At 32.2% G+C, this 24,117-nt stretch overlaps 2 protein-coding genes and 1 long non-coding RNA gene across 3 annotated transcripts; all 3 read left to right on the forward strand.

Moving 5' to 3' along the window:
• Positions 1-4,575: 4,575 nt before the first annotated feature.
• LOC128034538 (uncharacterized) lies at positions 4,576-8,250 on the forward strand. Its single transcript, XR_008190607.1, has 3 exons — positions 4,576-4,645; positions 6,617-6,693; positions 7,856-8,250. It is a non-coding gene; the product is annotated as an uncharacterized LOC128034538 (long non-coding RNA).
• A 2,769-nt stretch (positions 8,251-11,019) lies between these two features.
• On the forward strand, positions 11,020-15,887 carry LOC105802538 (nitrate regulatory gene2 protein). The gene is made up of 5 exons (XM_012634237.2): positions 11,020-11,220; positions 11,336-12,608; positions 12,730-12,914; positions 13,606-13,829; positions 14,810-15,887. Exons 2-5 carry the CDS (start codon positions 11,345-11,347, stop codon positions 15,600-15,602), a joined length of 2,466 nt encoding a protein of 821 aa, XP_012489691.1. The 5' UTR covers positions 11,020-11,220; positions 11,336-11,344; the 3' UTR covers positions 15,603-15,887.
• Positions 15,888-20,825: 4,938 nt separating this feature from the next.
• Positions 20,826-23,848, forward strand: LOC105802531 (ras-related protein RABD2a). Its single transcript, XM_012634229.2, has 8 exons — positions 20,826-21,052; positions 21,925-21,997; positions 22,350-22,397; positions 22,494-22,541; positions 22,785-22,856; positions 22,968-23,123; positions 23,237-23,340; positions 23,530-23,848. The coding sequence occupies exons 1-8, from the start codon at positions 21,039-21,041 to the stop codon at positions 23,624-23,626; spliced, it is 612 nt and encodes a 203-aa protein (XP_012489683.1). The 5' UTR covers positions 20,826-21,038; the 3' UTR covers positions 23,627-23,848.
• The last annotated feature ends 269 nt before the right edge of the window (positions 23,849-24,117 follow it).

Consider the following 24,117-nt stretch of genomic DNA (forward strand, 5'->3'; position numbering starts at 1 on the left):
TTAGCACTAGACTTTAATTCCAAACTTTTTCACAATTAAGTCCTACAAATCAATTTCTATTGAATTACCTAATAAAATCATATCATAAATAAATTAAAGCTTCAATTTCATGCTATTTCATCGTAAAATTCCTGCACATATTCATAGCAACTTTCAATTTCATTCATAAAATAAAAAACTAATGAATTTAGTAATAGGACCCAGTTGTAAAAGTCTTAGAAACACAAAAATTACAAGAAAAAGGCAAGGATTAACTCACTTGGTGAAAAAAATATGAAAAACCAGCTTGAATAAACCCTTAGGACATTTTTGGCTGATGAGAATGCAAAAAAATAAAGAGAATTCTAGATATTCCAATTTGGTCCCATTTTTATGTTAGTAAAATTTGTTATTTTCCCATTTTACCCTCATTTCAGTAATTCTCCTGATTTTTCTCAGCTTATGCAGCCCAAAAATTTATGTCCCTCCTCATTTAACAATTGAACTATTTAATCCTTCTAGTAACTTTTACACCTTTTTCAATTTAGTCCTTTTCACTTAATTGACTACCCAAACATTAAAATTTTCAAACGAAATCTTAATACCATATTACTAACATTTCATAAATATTTATAAAAATATTTCCGACTCGGATATACAAGATCGAGGTCCCGATACCTTGTTTTTACCCAATTTCTTCAATAATTTCTTTTTTTCTAGCTAACCACTAAATCGGTAAAATTTTTCTATCGATATTTTCATACGATTTTCCTATCATATCAATATTCATGCAAAAATATTAAAATAAATTTCTCTTTAAATCGGATTTGTGGTTACGAAACTACTGTTCCGATAACCTTGAATTTAGGCCATTACAACCTAATTGTAAAATTCTTAAAAACATAAAAATTATAAGAAAATGGCAAGAATTAAACTAATGAAATAGCTCTCCTATGGCTGTTTTGGCTGAAATTTTGGAGAAGAAATGTCTAGAAATCCTTAAAATCAAATATTGGCTATTTTATTTTATTTTATTTTTAATTTTGCCCTTAAGTCACATGATTTTATTTTATTTTTCACACTTATGACGCCTTAGCCATTCAACTTGGCATATTTTTCCTTTTAGTCCTCCCTTATTTACCATTTATGCTATTTAATCACTTTAGAAAATTTTGCACCTTTTTCAATTTAGTCTTTTTTAATTAATTAGCTATCAAAACATTAAAATTTTCTAACTAAACTTTAATACTACCTTAATGACACTCCATAAATATTTATAAAAATATTTATAGCTCGATTTATAAAATCGATGTCTCAATACCTCGTTTTCAAAACCACATAATCAAATAAATTCTTATAAAACACAAATTACTAATTCAAATTTGTTTCTAAAATCACATTTAACTCTTAAATAATAAATAATAAAATTTACGAGCTTACTCGTCGAATTTGGTGGTCTCGAACCACTGTTTCCGACACCACTGAAAATCAGGATGTTACAATAATAACTTGTTAAGTAGTTGATGAGTATGTTATTTGAGTATAAGTCACTTAGGTGATATACTACGATATAGGTAGGGAAAGATGATGCTTATGCTATGCCATGTTTAAAATGATTTGTTAATTCTTGCATCTAAGTGATAAGGTTCAATGTTTTGAGGTGTCAATTATGACATATTGATTAGACAATTAGGTTGATTGTTTAAAGTAATGTTTTGACATATTAAAATGAATAGAAAGGTATTTAGTTGATGCTTTTTTATGTTATAATTGTGTTTGTAAGGTACCATTTGAGTTTAGATTTTTTGGCATGAAATGGACATTTTAAAAATGAGATTTTACCATTTCTAAACTTTGGTATCGATATTTTGGCATTTTGTATCGATACTTGGCCATATGAACAGTTTTAAAATAAATGAATGCCAAAATGATATCGATATTTATATAAGTATCGATACTTTTCATAAACTACCGATACTAGTTGATAACTATCGATACCTTTAATTTGTAAAAGAAAGAAAATCATAATTTGGTATCAAATTTTAAAAGGTATCAATACGATATCGATACCAACTATGAATTTTTATAGTAACTTTAAAACTTGAAATTTTACAATCTAATCTCATTTCATGTCTAGATTTTCATGATTAGGTCATTACTAATTCAATTTACTATGTATATATGGTATGTTATTTGGAATGATTATAAATTTTATTTAAATTTGAAGGTTATTGAAGTGGATTGCTTTTGCAAAGAATGTGACATTCCGTTATTCAGATTTGGCGACTGGGTCGAGTAAGGGGGTGTTACAAAAAACCTGCAAAATTAGAAGTTGGAAGGTCAAAACTCGAAAGAACATGCAAAAAATTCTACTCAAATGAGCACTTGAAAATAAGCATATAAATAAATAAGTAAATTAGCACTATATCTTTAATAATACACACAAACATGAGAAATCATACAAGAAATAGTTGACAAGACATGGTTTTCACATGGTTTTTTTGAGGAATAAAATTGGGTCTTCAGAATTCTTGGTTCTAATGAGATCCCAGGAAAAAAACACTTTAATAAAATCATCTTATTTATGCAACATAAAAAAGACATTATTCAATAATAATAATAATTCTACCTAACTTCACAAGTAAAATCAAAACCAATACAATGCTTAATATATAATTTCTAGTTTAAATCGCACGAAAAAAGATAAATTCATTCGAGTACTTAAGAGATATACTTTACATAGCATAAAACATTTGGGAAAAGTTGTCTGCAGAAAACGACCCTTGGTTTAACGTTTTGCCATGATGTTAATCAACAATTACTCCAGGAACAAAATGCATATAACAACAAATGGCATTAGTTAGCTATATTTCATTAATCTAGTGGTAGACAGGATTAATGATAGCTTAGAACAAGTTATGGTGCATTATAAGATGTAATGAGTATTATCCTATGTGGACTAACCAGTAACTTACATTATAAGAAATAATGAGCATTACCCTATGCAGATTAACCAGTAACTTACAAGTTATGATGCAGTACAATATGTAATTAGCATTACATCTTATCATGCATCATAACTTTTTATAAGCTACTGACTAGGACACATATGGTAATGGTTATTACATCTTATAATGCATCATAACTCGTCATAAGCTACCTCTTAATGAGCATTACCATATTCAGATCAATTAGTGGCTTATTCGAGTTTCACCTCCAATTCCACATAAGCTAGCACTAATCATCTAAGAACATAAAGTACAAAAACCATCCATATGGTTGAAGTAGATATCGAGTTCAAAAGCTTACCATTGTGCCAGTTCATAAGGACAACCCAGCAAAAAGCAACTCCAACTCCTCTTCTTGTAAAGCAATTACCTGGCATAAACAAGAAGGCAATAAATCATCAAATCCCTCACCTTCACAAAACTATCAAGTAAGTTCTAAACTCAACTTTATATATTTTCAAGATCACTAAACCAATCAAGCCAACATATTTGATTACTTGAATAGACAACAGTTGAAGAATTTTATTAAGAACACGCATGCGGTGAATAACATAAGAATTAGTCGTAGGAAGCTGATTCAAATTTTTCATTTCTTCATGAACCGTAATGGTCTTCTCTTCGTACCCCATTTGCTTCCATTGAACTCTGGGATTAGTGGCCCCTGCGTCCTCCATAGTTTGATCAATGACACCACCATTTCCCTTTACTTGTTTGAAACTTTCCATGGTGAACAATAACTAAACAAATCAACCCGCCAACAAGTATAAAAAATCAAATTCGGGTTATAACAAATACTTTCAATTCTGAACATGGATTTAACCAGTTGGTTAATGAAAAAGGTCCCGATACCAAAATCTACAATTTCTAACATTATCCCCAGACTACAGTCTTTACAACTAAAAAAATTCTATTTTTCTTCAAAATTCAAGAAAATTATGGAAAATAATTACTTAATGCGAACTAGATTTCTCAATATTCTTCTGGGTCATTCTTATAACAATGATAATTGAAAATATTTCTTAAAAGAAATGGAAAAATGGAACCAATAATACAAACATAGTTGAAATTACAAAACAAATAGGAGTTTTATGAAAAAAAGTCAAAAGCCCCTTATCAGATTTGAACCGATGACTTATGCCTTACCATGGCGTTACTCTACTACTGAGTTAAAAGGGCAGTTCGATTCAATTATTGAATGAATCTATAACAGCCCGATTTTGGGCCTAATCAGAATAGTAGTTTCGGGACCCCAAATATGAAGTAAGAAAACCTATTTTATTATATTTTTATGGTCTACAATTTCACGGAATGATTTCGTGAAAATCTCGTTTGAAAATGGGCACTCAATTTAGTCAAATTGACTAAATCGCGTAAAGTGCTAAAGTTATGTTTTATTAGCTAAATGTGTTAATTAGCTATAGAACTTAAAAGTTGATGTCCTTATTGAGTAATTAGACCATTAAAAGAGAAAGTGGATGCACATGGAGTGTAATTATGATGTTGGATGGGTTAGGTTGGTATTAGGTTATTATATGATAAAATAAACAAAAAGGCATAAAAATATCATTTTTATTTCTTTGCTCATCTTCTTCCACCGTTTTCACCAAGAGAATAGCCATTGGAGAACTCAAATTTTTAGCAAACTTAAACCCTTGCACGTAAGTGAAATTTATGTTTGTTTTTGTTGATTTATATGTTTTTGAAACCCTTGAAACTTAAGCTAGCTAAATAGGGGACTAATTTGCAAGATGATTGAAAGGCTAGGGTTTTGGGCCATGAAAGCATGATAGTTGATTGTGAAATTTAATGGAGGAAAATGAAACCTTGTTGTGTGTTGAACATTTCTTGTTAAGTGATTTTTGTTGTAAAATGCTATTAGGGTTTAATTTGTAAAGTATGAAGATTTTGAGTTATAAGAGTGAAATAGGGGATTATATGGGCTGCTATGAGCACCTAAATAATTCGGTTAGTCTTTGATATGGATGAAATTCCATAAATTTTGTTTTACGAGCCTAGGGACTAATTTGTAAATATGTGAAAGTTTAGGGGCAAAACTATAATTTTACAAAAGTATGAATTGTGGATTTATTTGAATAATGTGACTTATAATTAGGCTAAATATGATATTATAGATCATAGAAAATAAGGTTCGGACCTAGAATGGGGGGAAAAACGAGAATTGATGGTTATGTCCCTTTTTGCCCTTTTGGTGTCGAGGTAAGTTTTTATGTAAATAATATATCGTTTTTACTCATGTTATAATATTTTGTTATATTACATGAGATGTGGTTGTATATTGAATGATTATTTGATGTAAATTATGAATTGAGATTGATTATGGATGAAATTGACAAAGTGAGAATAAGTGAGAAATTTCCCCGTTAAACTTTTGGAATAGAAAAGGATACGAAGGACGTCATGAGAACTCATGTGTAGTACTATGTGTAGGCTACTATGAGTATAAGATAGTTATGGTCACATATGTAGTACTAAGTGCAGGCTACTATGTGTACCGGATAGCTTTGGTCACATGTGTAGTACTATGTGCAGGCTACTACATGTACCAGATGGTATTGGTCACATGTGTAGTACTAAGTGTAGCCTACTATGTGTACCGAATAACATTGATCATAAGGGTGGTGCTATGTGCGGAACCACCGTGTATCTGTTATCATTCCGAAGTGTTCATTGGGAAAATCGACTAAGTGAAATTATGTGTGACTATGTGGTGATAAGTGCAGGTATATGTATGTGTATACTCGAGCAATGTGTTTGGTATGTGATCGAAATGTGGTAAAGTTGCAAAGGAGTAAGTGGAGTGATAAAGTCTTGTATCATGCATGCAAGTTGAATTATGTTATTGAATGTTGAGCATATTGTTATGATGTTTCATGAAAGAGTGAAATTTGAAATAAAACAGTTTTGGACAGCAGCAGTTGTGTGATTTTGAAAAATCACCAAAAATGGTGGAAATTGAATTATAGGTTTAATAAGATATGAAATAAAAGTTTATTGAGTCTATTTTCATATAAAAGAAACAATGTAAGAAAAAGAATTTCAAATTATGATATATTTGAATTTTAGTGAGACAACATCAAAATGATTTTGGAATCTCCTATCTTGAATTTGAAAATTATTAAAATTGCACAAAAATAATTATGGGTTATAATTTATATTTTAAAATTCTGAATGAGTCTATTTTAAGAAAAACAAACAAGAATATCATCTAGATTATGTACAAGAAGATAATTAATTTTAGTGTAGAAAGGTCAAAACTGTCAGACAACAAAATAGGGACGACTTTAAAGAATAAAATGTACTTATTGGCTAAACCAAAAAATTCTGAAAATTTTATGGTAAGAAGATATGTGAGTCTAGTTTTAGGGAAAATTTACGGAACTTAATTTGGAGTTCCGTAACTCAAGATATAAATAATTTAGTGGCTATGACTCGAGTAGACAGTTAGATACAAACTTGAGTAAATATTGGAACTATGTGCTTTTATGATTGTATTATTTTGAGAACATATTGTGAAGATTGATAAAAGCATATTAATAAATTGTTTATTATTTATATATTAAGTTACTAAGCTTTATAGCTTACTCTTTTTCCTTTCTCTCATCTTATAGGTTTATACAGCTAGTTCGGGTTGGAGATCGCCGAAGATGTTATCACACTATCAAATTATCATTTGGTATAAGTGAATGTAAGTATTTTAAGTTTATGGCATGTATAGTGACTTTGTCTTTTAAATTTTTGTGTCATTGTTAATGAGGCCAAATGTGTTGGCCTAATATAGTTTATGGTTCAATTGGTATACAACTGTGAATGATTGCTTATGTTGATTATAAGCTTATGCATGTGTTAATGTCTTGTGTGAATGTGAAGCTAATATTTTTTTTAATGATCTAAATAGGATGATTAAGTAAGACAAATGATGATATGAGGATGATATGTTATTAACTTATTTATAGTCATTTGCTTGCCTAAGTATGCTATGTGTGACCACACGGCCTACCCACATAGGCGTGTGTCCCTGTTTCATGATGAAATTTACTAAGTTTCCCAAAAGACCCCAAAGTTATCGGTTTAGTCCCGAACTACTCCCAATGTATGTTTTGGGCCTCATGGGCCCGTGTAAGGGACGATATGATTATTTTTGAATGGTTTTAATATAGATTAATTCTCATGACTCGAAATAGTATGATTTCTTGTGTTGAAGTCTGATAACGCCTCGAATCCTGTTCCGGCGTTGAATACATGTAAGGGGTGTTACAGAATCAGTAGATGGATAAGATCTATTTATATATATGTATATGAAGTACACTCATAGTGGTTAGTAGCTCTCAGGAATGAGAATTCTAATTTACTTAACGTGTAGAGGGTAAAATGGTTTTATTGATATTGGGTTTGATAAATATCAATGCAATGAATTGTTTCAAGGCCAATCATAATTGGCTTATCAGAATAGAACGAAATTCATTTATTTGATTAATACATGTACCTTAGCAATTCGACATAGATCCAATCTATTTTATCGAAACATGTGATGAAGGGATTTGTTTTGTCCACCGAACCAAATTTTTAGAAAAAAAACACACACACATAATTTTCGATAACTTCTTGCTGCCTATTCCAAAAATTTTTGATTTACTTTTTGTTAATTTACCGGCTTAGTGTGAGATAGAAAAATGCCTGTCTCGTTGTAATAATGAGTGAATCAATGAATGAAAGTGGAAAAAATGAAGGTTAACTCCCTTTTTTATGTTTATGTTAAACCAATCATTGATCTTATACTTTGTATTATTAATATAATCTAGTTTCTTTTTATAATATCTATTTATTTCTAATAAATATTTATATAATAGATTGAGGAAGAAAAAATGGGAACTTACAGAGGTTCTCGTAAATGAAATGAGGCAACTTTGGGGAGGTAGGGAGAATTATTCTGTGAAATGAATCGGGTGAACGAGTCGGAGATGAATCGACGGTTCTCAACGACGGAATCGAGAGAGGCACCACTATTACGTTCGCTGTTAGGGTGAACAAATACAGAGTAAAATTGTCTGGGACAAAATTTTGTTATTATGTCTGTTGTTAAATAGGCTATTTTTAGCCCCTTCATCGAATGATGATTCGGTAAATCAAAAGAATAAGAAAGGAATAAACATTCATCGAATGAAGAGAGCAGTGAATCAAACTATAGCTTCACTGTTCATCCAAGAATAAGGAAGGAATGACTATTCCATTCCCCTCAACTAAACGTGGCGTTAATTTTTTTTTAACATATTAGTTCTTTCATTAAATGGTTAGATAGTTGTAATTATATCATTGAGTCTCGAGTTCGATTCCTCTACCACTTACATTTGTATTTTTTTTATTTCATGCTGCTTCAAGCTTCTTTTTTTTAATTGACATTTTTAACATATTAGCTCATTTCGTTAGATGATTAGATAATTGCGATTACATCCTTGAGTATGAGGTTCCATTATTTTTATAAGCATATTAATGTATTTTTTATTTCATATTGTTTCAAGCTTTTTTAATTTTAATTATTTTTATAAGCATGTTATTATTTTTCTTTCAATTAATGATATTTGTAATAATTATTGGATTTTATAAAAAGAGTTAAAAATAAAAATACATTATTTAAAAATAAAAAATTAAAAATATAATCAAAACATTAATTAAAATAAAAGACTTGACATAGTATGAAATAAAAATATATTAATATGCTTATAAAAATAATGGAACCTCATACTCAATGATGTAATCGCAATTATCTAACCATCTAACGAAATGAGCTAATATGTTAAAAATATTAATTAAAAAAGCTTGATGTTATTTATATTAAAAAGTATTTATATTAAAAAACATTACCATAAATATAATAAATATTTTACTATATTAAAAATATATAATAAATAATTTTTGTATTATATAGTTATATAAATTACTAACCAAATACTTCAATTTTTATGACGAACCTTCGAGCTTAGACGAATGAGCCAACCCATAAATAAGTTTACCTTCGAGCTTAGATAGATGGAAGGTGCTATTAAGGATACTCAACTAAAATGCATGTATAATAATAAATTATTAAAATTTATTAAAAATATATTTAAATTAAATAATAAAATATAAATTACATGTATGTAAAATTATATTTATATTTGTGTTAAAATTATAATAAAATACATTATTTTTGTTATATTTATATTAATAATAATATGTACTAAAATTATTTTACATTGAATAACTATTATGATAAAAATCTTAAATTATATGTAGTGGTTAACATTAAAAGAAAAGATGAAATGGGGGTACAATGGGAAGAATTAGTTGTATCTAGATTTGTTCATGGATAGGCTTAAAACGTAAAAAGATTTGAACAAAAATATAGATCCGAAAAATAAGTTTGGGCAAAAGAAAGACTCGTTTAGGAAACGAGCTGGCCTCGGGTAAGGCTGTTTTGACCTGACCCTAGCCTGAATTTGTAAAAAAAAGAGATATATTGTTTTCTTACTATTTTCTCACTGTTTTATTACTATTTCAATATTATGTTCTACTATTTTATTATTATCTTTGGTTATTATATAACTTTTATTTTATTGTTAAGTTGTACCTATGTAAGTATTATTTAAGTATAAATTTTTAAAATTTATGTTAAATTATTGAGAAACAATTATTGTAATGTTTTTAGTATTTTTAATATATTATATATATTTTAAACATTATATAAAAAATAATATAAAAAATTAATGTAGCAGACCGAGCCAAGCTGAACTTAAATAAAATTTAAAATCTATTTTCGAGCTAGTCCGGATGTCAATTCAAACTTTACTCGAAGTGAGCCATGGAGAGGTCTAGACGCATACAAAGGGGCATTAATACGAGCGGTAGGGAATTGTGGCATCAAAATTAAATAGGTGATTTGAGTTCTCTAATTAGTCTCTCAAAACCTCCTGATTAGAGCTTTTTGTCGCATGTGATATCACCTACAACTACCATCATAATCTTCTTGAAGGTTTTATAAAAAAAGAAAAACATACCTACTTTTCAAACGGTAAATGTTTATATGATTGAATAATTATAATATTGTAATAAAAAATTGCTGGTAAAATAATATTGGGCCCACAATCAGAATGTGGGTCTAGGGAGCTGGCATCAACATGTCCAGGAAACCAAAAACCAAGGAGAAAAAGAAGAAGAATAAATGATACCCAAACTAGAGAAATGCAGTTCCTTTTGGGTCCACATATGTTGGCCTATTCTTTGGATTGCCGCCTACCATTTTTACTCTCTTATCTGAGCTGGACCAATCTAATACCATTTAAAGCTGTTCAACTAACTGTTTATGATTTTTGAAATGTGTTTAAACATAAGGTGTAATGTAATTATTATTGCTTTTTGCTGGTACGGGTGGCAACCTTATGGAGAATCAGATGCCCAAGAATTGAGCATAAGAACCGAGTGGCATCTTCCTTCGCTAGTTAGATTGGAAAGGGAAGGCCTTTTTAAGCTTTCATCACCCAATAAAGGTTCTTTCACACCCTTAAATTTTCATTATTTCGTCTTAAATCTGTTCCAAAAGGGAAAGAGAAAAGAGGAGGGAAAGTTACACCACCTCCCACTGCTTTTTTCTTCTAAAGTATCATTCATATTGGAATATCTAAGTAACGTGAATACGTGATTCTGCCTTTCTAATATGCCTGGCTGTGTGCTTTGCTTTGGGTTTCTCTATGGGTAGATGTAGATCCCTTCTGCCTAATAAAAAAGAAGATTAATTTAGTTCCTACAGGTGCAGAGATTTAACCCTAGCTGCCTTATATGAGTTTTGATTTTATTTTAATCTCAATTTACAGTTTATGTCTATTTACTTAATTGAAGGTCCATCCGTCTATGCCTTTTGTCTGTGAAGCACAATGTCAAAACAAAAAGCAGCCTTCTGCTACACCAAGTTATTTAATAAATATTTAAAAAAGCCAACCAATAATTTTTAAACATAAATTAAAATATTCACTCTAAAGTCTAAACTGTCATCAGTAAAGCTCCAGACTGAGAAAAAAAAAGTATTTTAAAAAAATAATCGAATAGGAAAAAAGAAAAATTGAACATGGAATGGAAGTTCCCCGCGACACACACCGAGAACAGTTGAAATACTCCATTAGCCATTTTGCTTTGCCTTACACTTCATTCTTCTCTTGCTCTCTTTCTCAAGTACTACAATCTAGTAAGTAATAATTGGGCGCCACCGTTACAGCGCTCCACTGCTTTGAGCTTCTTTTTTCTTTTTCTTTTTTTTAGATTTTACTGTTTTTCCTTTTTTTTTCGGTTTGGGTAATTAGTGTGGTGGGATGGGCTGTACGGCGTCGAAGCTAGACAACGAAGACAAGGTAAGGAGATGCAAAGACAGGCGCCGCCTGATGAAGGAGGCCGTTCACGCTCGGCATCAATTAGCCGCCGCTCACGCCGATTACTGCCGTTCTCTCCGTGTTGCTGGCGCTGCTCTCTCCACCTTCGCAGCTGGTGAACCCCTTTCCGTCTCTGACGAAACCCCTGCCGTCCTCCTCCACCCCGCCACCCCATCTCCACCAACTGCTAATCTGATCCCTCCACGTGCCCCTCCATCTCCCTCCCCTCCTCCTCCTCCGCCTCCTCCTTTATCTCCTTCCCCTTCCCCTTCTCCGACAATTGCTAGCTCCAAACTCCCTCACATACTCTCGGCTTCAAGCCTCCCATCTCCTACATCCAATCGTCGTCGGCCACGTAAATTACCCCCGAAACTCCCGCACATTTTGTCCGAATCAAGTCCTTGTTCTTCTCCTCAAAGCTCAAAATCCGGTTTCTCCAACAGCTTTTTCCCAGCGGCTTATCAAAATAATTCCACTTACTCAACCACTCCTTCTCAGGATTCTTCCGTTTGGAACTGGGAAAACTTTTACCCTCCATCTCCACCGGACTCCGAATTCTTTGAACAAAAATTACAACAACAGCAGCGAATGCGACAACTACCTCATCGGCAGCATCATTTGGGTTCAAACAACCCCGAATATACGGAAGATACCGAGACGGAAAAATCAGAATACGATTTCTTCCGTCCACAAAACCTGAATCACCGTTACGATTCCAATTCCGTTAACTCCAAGCGTAATTTTGACGAGGAAACGGAAAGGGAAGAAGTGCAATGCAGTGAATGGGGAGACCACGATCGTTACACTACAACCAGTTCATCGGATGAAGACGAGGAGGAAGATGATGACGTCGCATCCAGATCCGAGATTGGGGATCGCTCCAATTTCGGTTCTTCGATGACAGGGGAGTCTGAGAAGTTCCATCATCTTCATCATCAGACTCCTCCGTCGGTACAGCCGCGGATTTATGGGGCCGTCGCGGGGACTAAAATGGACAATAAATCGGAGGATGCGGGATCGTCGGCGGGGAGTTATAAAACGGGTGCTATGATGGAGATGAAGATGGTAGTTAGACATAGGGATTTGAAAAAGATTGTCGATGCGATCAAAGAGAATTTCGATAAAGCTGCCGCCGCCGGAGATCAGGTCTCGGAGATGCTCGAGATCAGTAGAGCTCAGCTTGATAAAAATTTCAGGCAATTGAAAAGTAAGTCCCAGATGTGGAGAATTTTATTTTAAGCCAATTTAAACTGAAATTGATTAAATGATTTAATCCCATGTACTTTCTTTCTTTCTGTTATTCTTTTTAATTTGTTTTCCATTTACAGAGACTGTGTATCATTCAAGTAGCATGTTCAGTAACTTGAGCTCAAGCTGGACTTCAAAACCGCCGTTGGCGGTGAAATATCGGCTCGACGCGACCGCGCTCAATGAATCGGGCGGTTCAAAGAGCCTTTGTTCTACTTTAGACCGGCTCTTGGCTTGGGAGAAGAAGCTCTACGACGAAGTCAAGGTAAAAGGGTTCTTTTAGTTTTTCATATATTTATTGTTTTTAAAAAAGATTTAGCTTTTTCCTGATAAATATTTGATGCTCGGTAGCGTAAATCCACTGCAGTTTTAGGTTGTTGAAATGTTGATGTGCTTTTTCCATTTGGGGCACTGTCGTCAAAATGGATAGTTGTCGTAGTGTTAATCTTTTTTAATTCTTTTATTCTACTTCAATCACCCTTGTTTTGTTTGCTGTTCAGTATCATAAGTAGTATAACAGAGTTGCAATGACTAAAATACCCTCGACATGCTTAGATTAATGGCATGAATTCCGTGTCCAACTAACTGATCTTGTAGGCTTAATATTAATTTAGCTTCTATTACCCGTGCTTCTTCTAGATTCCCAATTTGCCTTTGGTAATGTAGTGGGAGATTTCATGTCTGGGGAATGTTTTCTTTTTACATCAGTGAATGAACTTTAGTTTCTTACCTCTCACCTACTTAAATTGTTGCTGGTTGGTAGAGAATGTGAAGGTGTTTGCCTTTATGCTTGAATTGTAAGTTTGTTGAATTGGTTGGACATGTTGATTCTGGTGCATATTATCTGTGGATAAGAAAATAGTAAGAAACATGTGGTGCAAAGATAATTTGATAATTCACCTGGTTGGTTTGAGATGCGGGCTGATGTATAGGCAATGCATGTTCAACAATTTCAGGCTAGAGAAGGAGTAAAGATTGAGCATGAGAAAAAATTGTCGACGTTGCAAAGTCAAGAATACAAGGGGGAGGACGAAACCAAAATAGACAAAACCAAGGCATCAATAACACGGCTGCAGTCGCTAATTATTGTCACATCCCAGGCTGTCTCTACCACATCTACTGCCATTATTGGGCTTAGAGACAGTGATCTTGTTCCACAGCTTATTGAAATATGTCATGGGTAAGTATCCTTTTCTTACTCTCTGTTTTGTCTTTATATTGATAAGAAATTCTTTTGAAACATTAATGATGCAATGCAACTATCTGGATCCATAGACTATTAAATATTCTATGTATTCTCTTGGATAATTATATGAATCATGAAATACTGATCCTAGTCCAATGTTAGCAGTAGAGTAAAATATTATAGAGGTCAATTTCTTTTCAATCTCAGTGGCTTGAGTGCTTCATGAGGGGAATAGAATCTCAAAATGGTTTTATCTCATGTGAAACATGCAGTGTGGATTTTAGCTGCTTGCAGGGTAGGTGAACCATAATGGTTCATTGCTCTGCTATGCCATTTGATCATCCCCACTCCGAGCACATGTGCCTTGTGGTCTTGGCTCTTTTAATCGGGTGGCCCCAGCTCCACTTGACAGTGTTTCTTCTTCTATAGACCTTTTCAGCCAAGAACAAGTAGGGGATGGGGATTAGGTGCATTGGAGTTAACTAACATATGACCCACCATAATCTAATTTGATGGGTTGTTGAAACTTGAAATTGCTGAACTGGTCAAAGCCCTTATATTATCATCATCTGTAGCGTACCATCAGTTGTTAGATTAAGCATGCTGACTTCAAATGGGTCATAATTCCTCGGTTATCGGCTGTTTGAGCTCCTTATTATTTTATTTTGGTGCTTATACTACAAAATTTGCCAGTGGTTTTTGGAAACTTGCGTCTCTATACAACCACTCTACGAGAAGAGAAAGATAACTTGACACACGTGAAAGTTGAACAGAATAATAATTCAACAGGCAGATTTATTTAGATGAAAACCTTATTCTGAATTACCTTTTCTTTTAGTTGTTTAGATTTATTATATTAGGATGGAGTAACTTTTGTTGTCCATTTATAGAAATTTAGAATATTGTAAAATGTTGGTGCTAAATTAATTTCAACTTGAATATTATCTTTACGAATCAAATGAATTTGAATGCAGCTTCAGGTATATGTGGGGGTCGATGCATCAATATCATGAAGTTCAGAATAATATTGTGCAGCAAGTCTTTGGTCTTATAAACAGATCGGGAAAAGGTGATTCAACTTCTGAACTGCATCGGCAGGCAACGCGTGATCTTGAGTCAGCTGTCTCTGCCTGGCACTCTAGTTTTTGCCGTTTAATGAAATTTCAACGGGATTTTATCCACTCCATCCATGGCTGGTTCAAGCTCACCCTTCGTCCTGTCAGCAATGACAATGTTGACGGCAATGGCAAAACAGATCTCTCTGATGTATACGCTTTTTGTGATGAGTGGAAGCTTGCTCTCGAACGTGTCCCTGACACAGTAGCTTCTGAAGCTATCAGAAGTTTCATTAATGTTGTCCATGTGATATCTGTTAAACAAACTGAAGAGCTTAAGATTAAGAAGCGAACCGAAACTGCATCAAAGGAGCTTGAGAAAAAGGCATCGTCTCTCCAGAACATAGAGAGGAAGTTCTACCACTCGTACTCAATGGTTGGTATTGGACTTCCTGATTCTGGGGCTGATCATGGGCAGGTTCTAGATGCTCGGGATCCCCTTGCTGAGAAAAAAACGGAGCTTGCAGGCTGTCAAAGGCGAGTGGAAGATGAGATGTTGAGGCATGCCAAAGCAGTAGAGGTGACGAGAGCAATGACACTGAATAATATTCAAACCGGCTTGCCGGGGGTTTTTCAAGCAGTGACCAGCTTTTCTGCCTTGTTTACCGAGGCACTTGACTCCGTATGCTCCCGTTCCTATCGTATCAAATAGATGAATACGTTTGTTTTTCTTTCTGCACTTGAAGAATTTTTGAAGTTGAAATTTATAAGAGTTGGGAGGGGTTTTTTCTTGGCTGTTTATTATTATTTTGTACGGGGAATGTGTAAATTACATGGGGAGGTCTTTTTGTGGTTTTTCTCATCTTCAATTTGTCAGGTAAAGGCGAGTGTTTGTACAGGAAATTGCCTCTGAATATTCATTCTTGTATGAATAGGGAAAAAAAAAAGGTTGCAACAGATGAATAAATACACAAATTCTGCCTCTCTTTTATTATTATTATTATTATTATTATTCTTGTTTTTCCATTTCTATGCAACTAGTTCACACTCTTCTTTATTTTTATAAAAATAAACCAAAATAAAATTAAAATTCCAAAATAAAATACCCAATGTTCCAAAATAGAACAAATTTTAAAAGAGAGGAAATTCATTTTTTTTCCAAATCCATTTCAACATTTCTCATCAAATTTATTCATCTCAAAATAATTTTTTGAGAAAAAAAAAAAACAAAATGTGTCGGGCGTCAATCTAGTCAAGTATTAGGGTGGGTTTGGATGGGCGATTGGGTGCTGTGCGGTGCGTTTAGCTTACTTTTTGTCTCACGCTACAATATCTAATCTCACCGTCGCCGTTGTTTTTACACTAACCGCAGGTAAACGCATTGCCCATCCAAACTCACCTTTAGTCGGTCTTAGTTTATTATAGTGGTCAAATCAAATGATGTAAGAAATTAAATTTGTATAAGAAAATCGATTTGGGATATTTCTATTTTCAAATCCTTATACGCTTTTAAAATTTAAAATTAGATCCATATACTTTAAATAAAATTTAAATTTTAAAAATTATTTTTCATATTTTAAATGAAAATAAAAAATTATGAAAAAAGAACTCTTTAAAAATTTTAAAACAAAAAGTTAAAATATTTTTAAGATATAAAAAAATTTCAAAATTCAATGTTATCTAAACCAGATTGGACCAACTAATCAGACTGAGAACCGGTTGGGGTATTGGTTTGATGAGAGGTAAAAAAATCAGTTGACTTGCGAACTAGCACAAACTGATTTAACCAACTGATTTAATCGAGCTAAAATAATTAGTTGAATCAAATTTGAACTGGTCTAACCAATTGGTTCCTAGAGCACCAGACGATTCAAAGCAAATAAATTATAAAAAGTCAAAAATAAAAATTATAGAAATCGGTTCAACTACCAATTCAATTGATTTTTTAACTTAGATTAACCATTTCGTACCAGCTTGTGGGTGATTCAATTTTTTACCTCTTATCGAACCCATATCCCCATCTGGTTTTTTATCCAATCAGTTCAATCCGGTTTAAATAACATTGAACTTATTAATTTTTTATATTTAAAAATATTTTTTTGAATTTTAAAGAGTTTTTATTTGTTCATATTTTTTAAAATTTTTTATGTTTTTATCTCTCATCGAATCAATACCCCAACCAATTTCGATTCAACTAGTTGGTCGGTCTAATTTAGATAAAATTGAATTTTACATATTTTATATTTTAAAAATAATTTTATTTTTAAAATTTTAATGAGTTTTTTCATTATTTTTATTTTTAAAACATTATAATTTTTAATTTTTATGTAAAATATGAGAAATTAATTTTAAAATTTTGAATATTATTTAAAATATGGGAACTAAATTTTAAATTTAAAAAAATATAGACATAAACATCGAGCTACATTAAACAAAATTCTTTACACAAATTTGACCTTTTGTATTATTTGATTTGACCCAAATAGTGGATTAACATTAAATGATACCTGATTTGATTTGTTGACTTAATTGGCACATGTCACACTTTGTTTTATTTTCTTCCTTAAAAAATTCTTTGGAGATCAGTGAATTTGTTGGGAAACGTTGAAATTAATTTAAAAAAATTAATTCTTCTCTTTGATTTAATTTTTTTTTATTTTGGAACATTTTGTGAGGAGTGTTTTATTTTGATTTTTTTAAAAGTTTTTTTAATTTTATTTTGATAAACGAAACTCCGCAACCTACCTTTTAATTGTATAGTTTACGTTTTGTTTACAGATTTAGGGTCTGTTCTTCAATGCTTAAAAAAAAAGCACTTTTGACTCCAAGCTATTTTTGACTGAAATTTTTAGCTTTTCAGCTTCTGAGAAGGAGACTCTCAAAAGTACTTTTGGTGTTTAATTATTTTTTCACTCCTCCAATAACATAGTACTTTTCTTTTTTTTGTGCTTAATTACAAATGTGTTAAAATCATTAATTAAAAATAAAAAAATATTTTTTTAAATACTAATTACAAATATTTAATGGTTATATTTAAATATTTAAAATATAGTTTATATATTCTAATTAAATTTTATAAATAATTAATATTTATTGCTTAAAATATTTAAAATTTATATTTTATATATTAAAATATTAACAAGTTATAATAATTTTTTATATTCTTACTAAAATATAATATATTAACTAATTTAAATATTATTTAAATGTATATTTGTTACTTGATAATAACATGTCTAAAATGAACATTTTAATTCTCAAAAATATTTTTTGACAGCAATGCTAAATACTCCAATTTTAAACCGAACTTTTCAAAAGCACTTCTCTAAAATATTTTTCCACTGCACTTTTCAAAAATATTGCCAAACTAACCCTTAGTTTAAGAATAAGAACTTTATGGTGGTTGTTAATTTTAGCTTGGTTTGGTTTCCTAGGGTTGGAGCAACATCTAAAATGGTTATAATAAACATGATGGCCATGGATTGGGGTATTGTTCGAGGGGCTGAGCGGCTGGACATCATTGTCGGGTTTTTTTTTTTCACTACAATCAATTTCACTCACCCTAAAATAGGATTTTGTTTTATTTTAATTAATTTAATTTTTTAATTTAATCACTCTAATTAAATAATTATTTAAATTAATCATTATCGTTAAAAAAATTATTAAATTACGAATAGATTACTAATGTGATACATTAACTAATTGAATGTTTGGTCAGCTGTGGTCATTTTATACCTGTTTTGTTCAATGCTATGCTTCACCTACTTAGAGATGATGATAGTGTCATTGACACCCAACACTCTAGTGGCTTTCATTATGGGCTATGGCTTCATTTACTTACTCCGTCTTGAATTTGTTCTCCGGCTTTTACATGCCGAGATCGGTACGTAAGCTTTGACAACTTCTACACTAAATACAAATACTAGTGAATGTGATTCCTCCTTGAAATGCCAATCCTTGCTGCGTTTTGGCATGTTTAAGCATGAAATTGATGCCCTCTTGCAGGAAATGCCGAGTTGGTGGGTCTGGATATATTATTTAACCCCCACGTCTCTAGGTTCAGTTGCCATTGTTCTCATCATCTTCCTCGTTGTGTAGGCATTTCTTTTCGCTTATTTTATTTTCTGCTTTCTTAGAAGAATAGTGCTAAATACATCACACCAAGTGCATTGAACATGTCTTGTTGGTTATTTCTGTAAAAAAAAAAAGGGATATTAGACCAGTCTTTTAAAGATTTTCCATTTTGGAGCTCATAGTTTTCGGCGTTACGGACATTTTGCTTCCTCGCTGCCAGAACAGTATGCCGCAAGTAACGGATGAGACGGAGAAGAAAAAAAAACCATGGAGGACTTCCCCAATAAGACAAGTGTTGTTTCCAAAGGCATGCTTGAACTGCTGTCTACCATTATGAGGAAATTGAGTAGGTAGCTTTTAAATAGGGAGTGAGGTTCCGGTTGGGAGAAGAGAAAGAAAAAATAAATAGTTTGGATTATTTACAAAAGGGTTTTCTAATTTTCAATTAAAAGTAAATTTATCATATTTCATCATTCAAATTAACAGAATTTTTAATGATATTAAATTGTAAAAAAAATAAAATGACTAAAATAAGATTAGGGTGTATTTTTTTTTTTGTTTTTATGACAGTTATGTGGATTCTCCCAATGCCAACCAGCACAACACGAGTTTTGATGATGGACAACTTTTCTTTTTTAAAATTTTATTTCATTAATAAAATGTTACGGATGAAAGAGGGTGATATTATAGAGTCCAAAATTTTTCTGTTCAGACAGTTAGCCATCCCCAACACCTCACCTCACCGGCTGCAAAATAGGATCTTCACTGGACGTTACAGACACACACATTATTCAATTCTAGAACCAGCAAATTGTAGATAGTTATTTTTCTTACATGGTACCCTATATATTACATATTATTATTTCCTCCAATCTTGCACCCTAACCTGTAACTGTAATCTTTATTTATTTATATACTTTTACCAATAGATTGGTAAAAAAGCAAAAATAACTATCCTGTGCAAGTCATGATTCAATGCTCACTCCACTCCAATTTCTTAACTCAATATTTGGTTCGTCAACATTTTTTTTAATTGATATAAGTATTATTGTTAATGTAAGAAGACATTGATTTGAGTACATTGAAATACATTATCCCTTATTTATAGGGTGTGAATGAGCTATTTTATAAAAAAGCCATTTTACTTGTACATTTAATTTTTAGCCTCTTTTAGCTATTGACTTTTTATTTTTATTTTGTCAAATCACTCAAAATTGATGAAAAAATTAATATTTATTAACTTTACTACATGACATACACATAAAGTACTACGTTGTCAAAAGTTCAGCTTCAACAACAGAAAATCGAAAATAAAAATGATTTCACTAACTATTTAATTTAATTTGATTTTGTTTTTGTTTTCTTAAATTAAATATGCAGAGCAGTCCAAACCGAATAATACATAGGGCCTAGGGGGGCTTGAAAGTAAAAGTTGAATATTGTGGTGTCAGACTGTCAGTGCCATGCTATGAAGTAAAGGTAAATGCTCAAATGGTTAGCAGGATGTGTATTTTTCGATTTTAATTAAATTAATCCATCGAATTAAATTAATTAATTAATGATCGAAATTTCGAAATTAATTTGATTAAGATTAAAAATTTTAATTATTAATTAATTTAATTTAAAATTAAATAATAAACCAAATTAGTTGATTAATCGAAATTATCAAACTCACAACCCAAAGCAGTAACCGAGAGAGGCCGAAATGATCTATTGAGCTTCAGTCGAACAATCCAGAAAAGATATAATTGGGCCCTAGACCGAAGTCTCCTATATCTACAATCCAAAATAAAAAAGCCCCTTTTTGGCTTGACAGAATAGGAATAGTCACTAAAACCAAATGAATTGGTGTTTTAAGTTTAAGCGTCTCTCTGATCCATTCCTTTCATAGTCATACTCTCTTTTGTCCCGTCTTTTCAGTCTCTGCCTTTTCATTTCCTTTCTCTCCATCTTACCTCCGTTGATTGCTTTTTGCCAATCGGCGTGAGATCTTGCTGATCTGTCGCCGGAACTTTCATTTAGATTCCGGCGATCGCATCGATCCTTTTTTTTTTCTTTTAATCTTTATGCTACAATGAATCCCGAATAGTAAGTTTTCTCTTTATTCGTGTTAAATAGTAAATTTTTTTTTATTTTATATGTTGTGTTATTATGATTTAGCCTTTCTTTTTCCTAATCTGGTGATTTATTTTCTTGTCGGTTTGATGATGTTCAGAATTTACGTGATTTCATTTGTTGATTAGATGTTAACCCTTTAATTATTATATTCTTGTTTCAGATCTGTTGATGAAATTCAGATGTTCTCTTCTGTTTTTTTCTGTTATTATTATCTTATTTGCTACTTGGATTTCTTTGTGGAATTGAAAAAATATATTTTTTAAAAGCGCGAGCTTTTAGGTCTTTTTTATTGTTAATGTGTTATGTGGTCAATTAATGGATTCAGGAGGGACATAGGCTTCTAATTTTGTAAGATGCTATAATAAATTGTGGTATATTATTCTTTTGCAAATAATTTGTTATATTTTGTTAACATGTTGCTAAATCGATTATGTGCATTGAAGAAGCAAATCTGTCTTAAAAATGTGCTCATTATGTATGTATATATGAGTGAATGATGGTGACTTGCTCTAATTTGTTTGAAATCGAATTCATTTTGAATTGCGCTTTCTTGATGCACCAGTAAAATTAGGAGTCAACCGATAATTGCTTGGCATTCTAAGGTTAATCTTTGGGCACTTAATTTGGTTAATTGGCATTTTAACGCTGACAAGTTAAACTTTAGGTTTGGTTTATGAGAGACTGGGTTTGGGGATTTGGCCTCTTTTGGCGAAAATAAAATTTTATGTTACACATGTTATAGTTGTAGATGTTATTTTTATGCATCATTGGAACAGATATTGATATTATCTGGTTCATCATTGGAACAGATATTGATATTATCTGGTTGCAATCTTTTGCAGTGACTACCTGTTCAAGCTTCTGCTTATTGGAGATTCTGGTGTTGGAAAATCTTGTCTTCTTTTGAGATTTGCTGTAAGTTTCTTGACTTACGTTGCCATTTGAAAGCAAATGTCTACATTGTACTGATCTATTTTCCTCATCATACATTCTTAGTTTCTTATATGATTGCCCTGAATGCTTATATCCATGTATGATGCTAGATTGTAATAATGATTCATTAAAAAATTTAACTGCATATAACATGTGTCTTGAGAGAGTGAAATGTGCACTTCACGAGTTTGGACATAGGCAGTTGTGGCCTCTGAATCTTGTCACTATATTTAGTTGTATATCAAGATATCAAACATGTGGAATTTTGGATATTTCCAGATGGTTATGCAGGACAAAATCATGAACCTGAGATTTTGTAATTTCTTTTATGCAGGATGATTCATATGTAGAAAGCTACATAAGCACCATTGGGGTTGATTTTGTAAGTGAACAGTCCTTGGTGCTAACTTGACCTCTAACTTCCAAAACTTATAGCAATTATTCTAACCTCTTCTGATTTCATTTTCTTTTTTGGTAGAAAATACGTACTGTGGAGCAGGATGGGAAATCCATTAAACTTCAAATTGTATGTTTTTACATGCTTTATCTTTGATTTGTTTCTTTGAAAATTTTCTGACCTAGGTTGTTCCAAGTAATGCGCCTAATAAGAGAATGAGTTGTCTGCTCATTTTCTTCTTTGGCTGCTACTTTTTCCCTTTCTGTATATTTTCATTTTATAATTATTCTTAAGAAGTTACTCTTAAATCTTGACACATAATTTTGGCTTCATGATGATAACTAATTAGTTTGTTTATGATTCAATGTGCAGTGGGATACTGCTGGACAAGAACGGTTTAGGACAATCACTAGTAGCTACTACCGTGGTGCCCATGGCATAATAGTGGGTGATCTCCCTTCTAGATATTTTTCCCGGTCCTTATTTGTGCTACTTATGAAGTTTTATTTTTTTTTGATCTTTTTCTTTCCCTTTTACTGCTGGATCCTCTGTTAGATCGTTTATGATGTGACAGACCAAGAAAGCTTCAACAATGTCAAGCAGTGGCTGAGTGAAATTGATCGCTATGCTAGTGATAATGTTAACAAACTACTGGTTGGAAACAAGTGTGATCTTACAGCTAATAAAGTTGTGTCATACGAAACAGCCAAGGTATTTGCCAGTTTATTTCTAGGAAGAGTCGTGTGATTATTGAATTGTAGATTGTAATTGTTGGTGCTTTACTGCACTCTTTGCCCCATGATATTGCTGCTTTCTTCTTTCAGGCATTTGCAGATGAAATTGGCATACCTTTTTTGGAAACCAGTGCAAAAGATGCCACAAATGTTGAACAAGCTTTCATGGCCATGGCTGCCTCTGTCAAGGATAGGTACCCATATGCTATTTCTTTTAACTAGTTTTAGTCGTAGCACATACTAAGAAAATAATGGTAAAATAGTCTCTGGTGATAACCAAAAAGTTATTGCAGTTGTAGAACTATGTACAGTTGAGTGGCCTCTTATTGGTTCTGTTACTTTTGTGTGTTTAGCGCACTCTTTAACATGGCCTCTTATTGTAGAATGGCAAGCCAACCAACGGCAAACAATGCAAAGCCTCCAACAGTACAGATCCGAGGTCAGCCTGTTGCACAGCAGAGTGGCTGCTGCTCTTCCTAATGTAAAGGTTAATGATGTATTAGGAAGCTATCTTTCTTATGCAGTATGCTGCCTTTCGTGGCATGTAAGATTACGTGTTTCTTAACTCCATAGGTTTAATGAACTTATTATTTCTTCGGACCGACCTCATTAGAGGATCTAATTCATTTCTGCATACTTGTTAATGTGAAGGGCTTGTGCACTGTATGATTGTTGGTTAAATAATAGGTGTTCTTTCTCAAAGTATGGATTTGTTACTTTGTTATTCAATTACCTCATACATGGAGGGATAAACTTCTGCCTGAAAACAAATTTAAAAGCCTGCAGAGAAAGAAACGGGAACTGAACCATAACCCCATAGGCAAGCACGATGCAGCAGAGGAACATTCAAGCCCAAGCAACCAATAAGGATTAATGCTTTCGAAAAAGAGCGAAAAACAAACCAAGTTAACTTTTTGTTTTTACTAACAACTAATCAACTATTACTCTGTGATTAAAGTTTTTAATATGAT

The sequence above is a fragment of the Gossypium raimondii genome, chromosome 11 (assembly GCF_025698545.1).
Source record: "Gossypium raimondii isolate GPD5lz chromosome 11, ASM2569854v1, whole genome shotgun sequence".
Lineage (NCBI taxonomy): Eukaryota > Viridiplantae > Streptophyta > Magnoliopsida > Malvales > Malvaceae > Gossypium > Gossypium raimondii.

What these genes read in the sequence shown, in the direction of transcription:
- LOC105802538 (XM_012634237.2), top strand. Translation starts at nt 11,345, where the DNA reads ATGGGCTGTACGGCGTCGAAGCTAGACAACGAAGACAAGGTAAGGAGA. An exon ending in AAATTTCAGGCAATTGAAAA is followed by an intron (nt 12,609 to 12,729) that starts GTAAGTCCCAGA and finishes TTCCATTTACAG; the next exon opens with AGACTGTGTATCATTCAAGT. An exon ending in CTTATTGAAATATGTCATGG is followed by an intron (nt 13,830 to 14,809) that starts GTAAGTATCCTT and finishes ATTTGAATGCAG; the next exon opens with CTTCAGGTATATGTGGGGGT.
- LOC105802531 (XM_012634229.2), top strand. An exon ending in AATCCATTAAACTTCAAATT is followed by an intron (nt 22,542 to 22,784) that starts GTATGTTTTTAC and finishes TTCAATGTGCAG; the next exon opens with TGGGATACTGCTGGACAAGA. An exon ending in GCTGCCTCTGTCAAGGATAG is followed by an intron (nt 23,341 to 23,529) that starts GTACCCATATGC and finishes CTCTTATTGTAG; the next exon opens with AATGGCAAGCCAACCAACGG.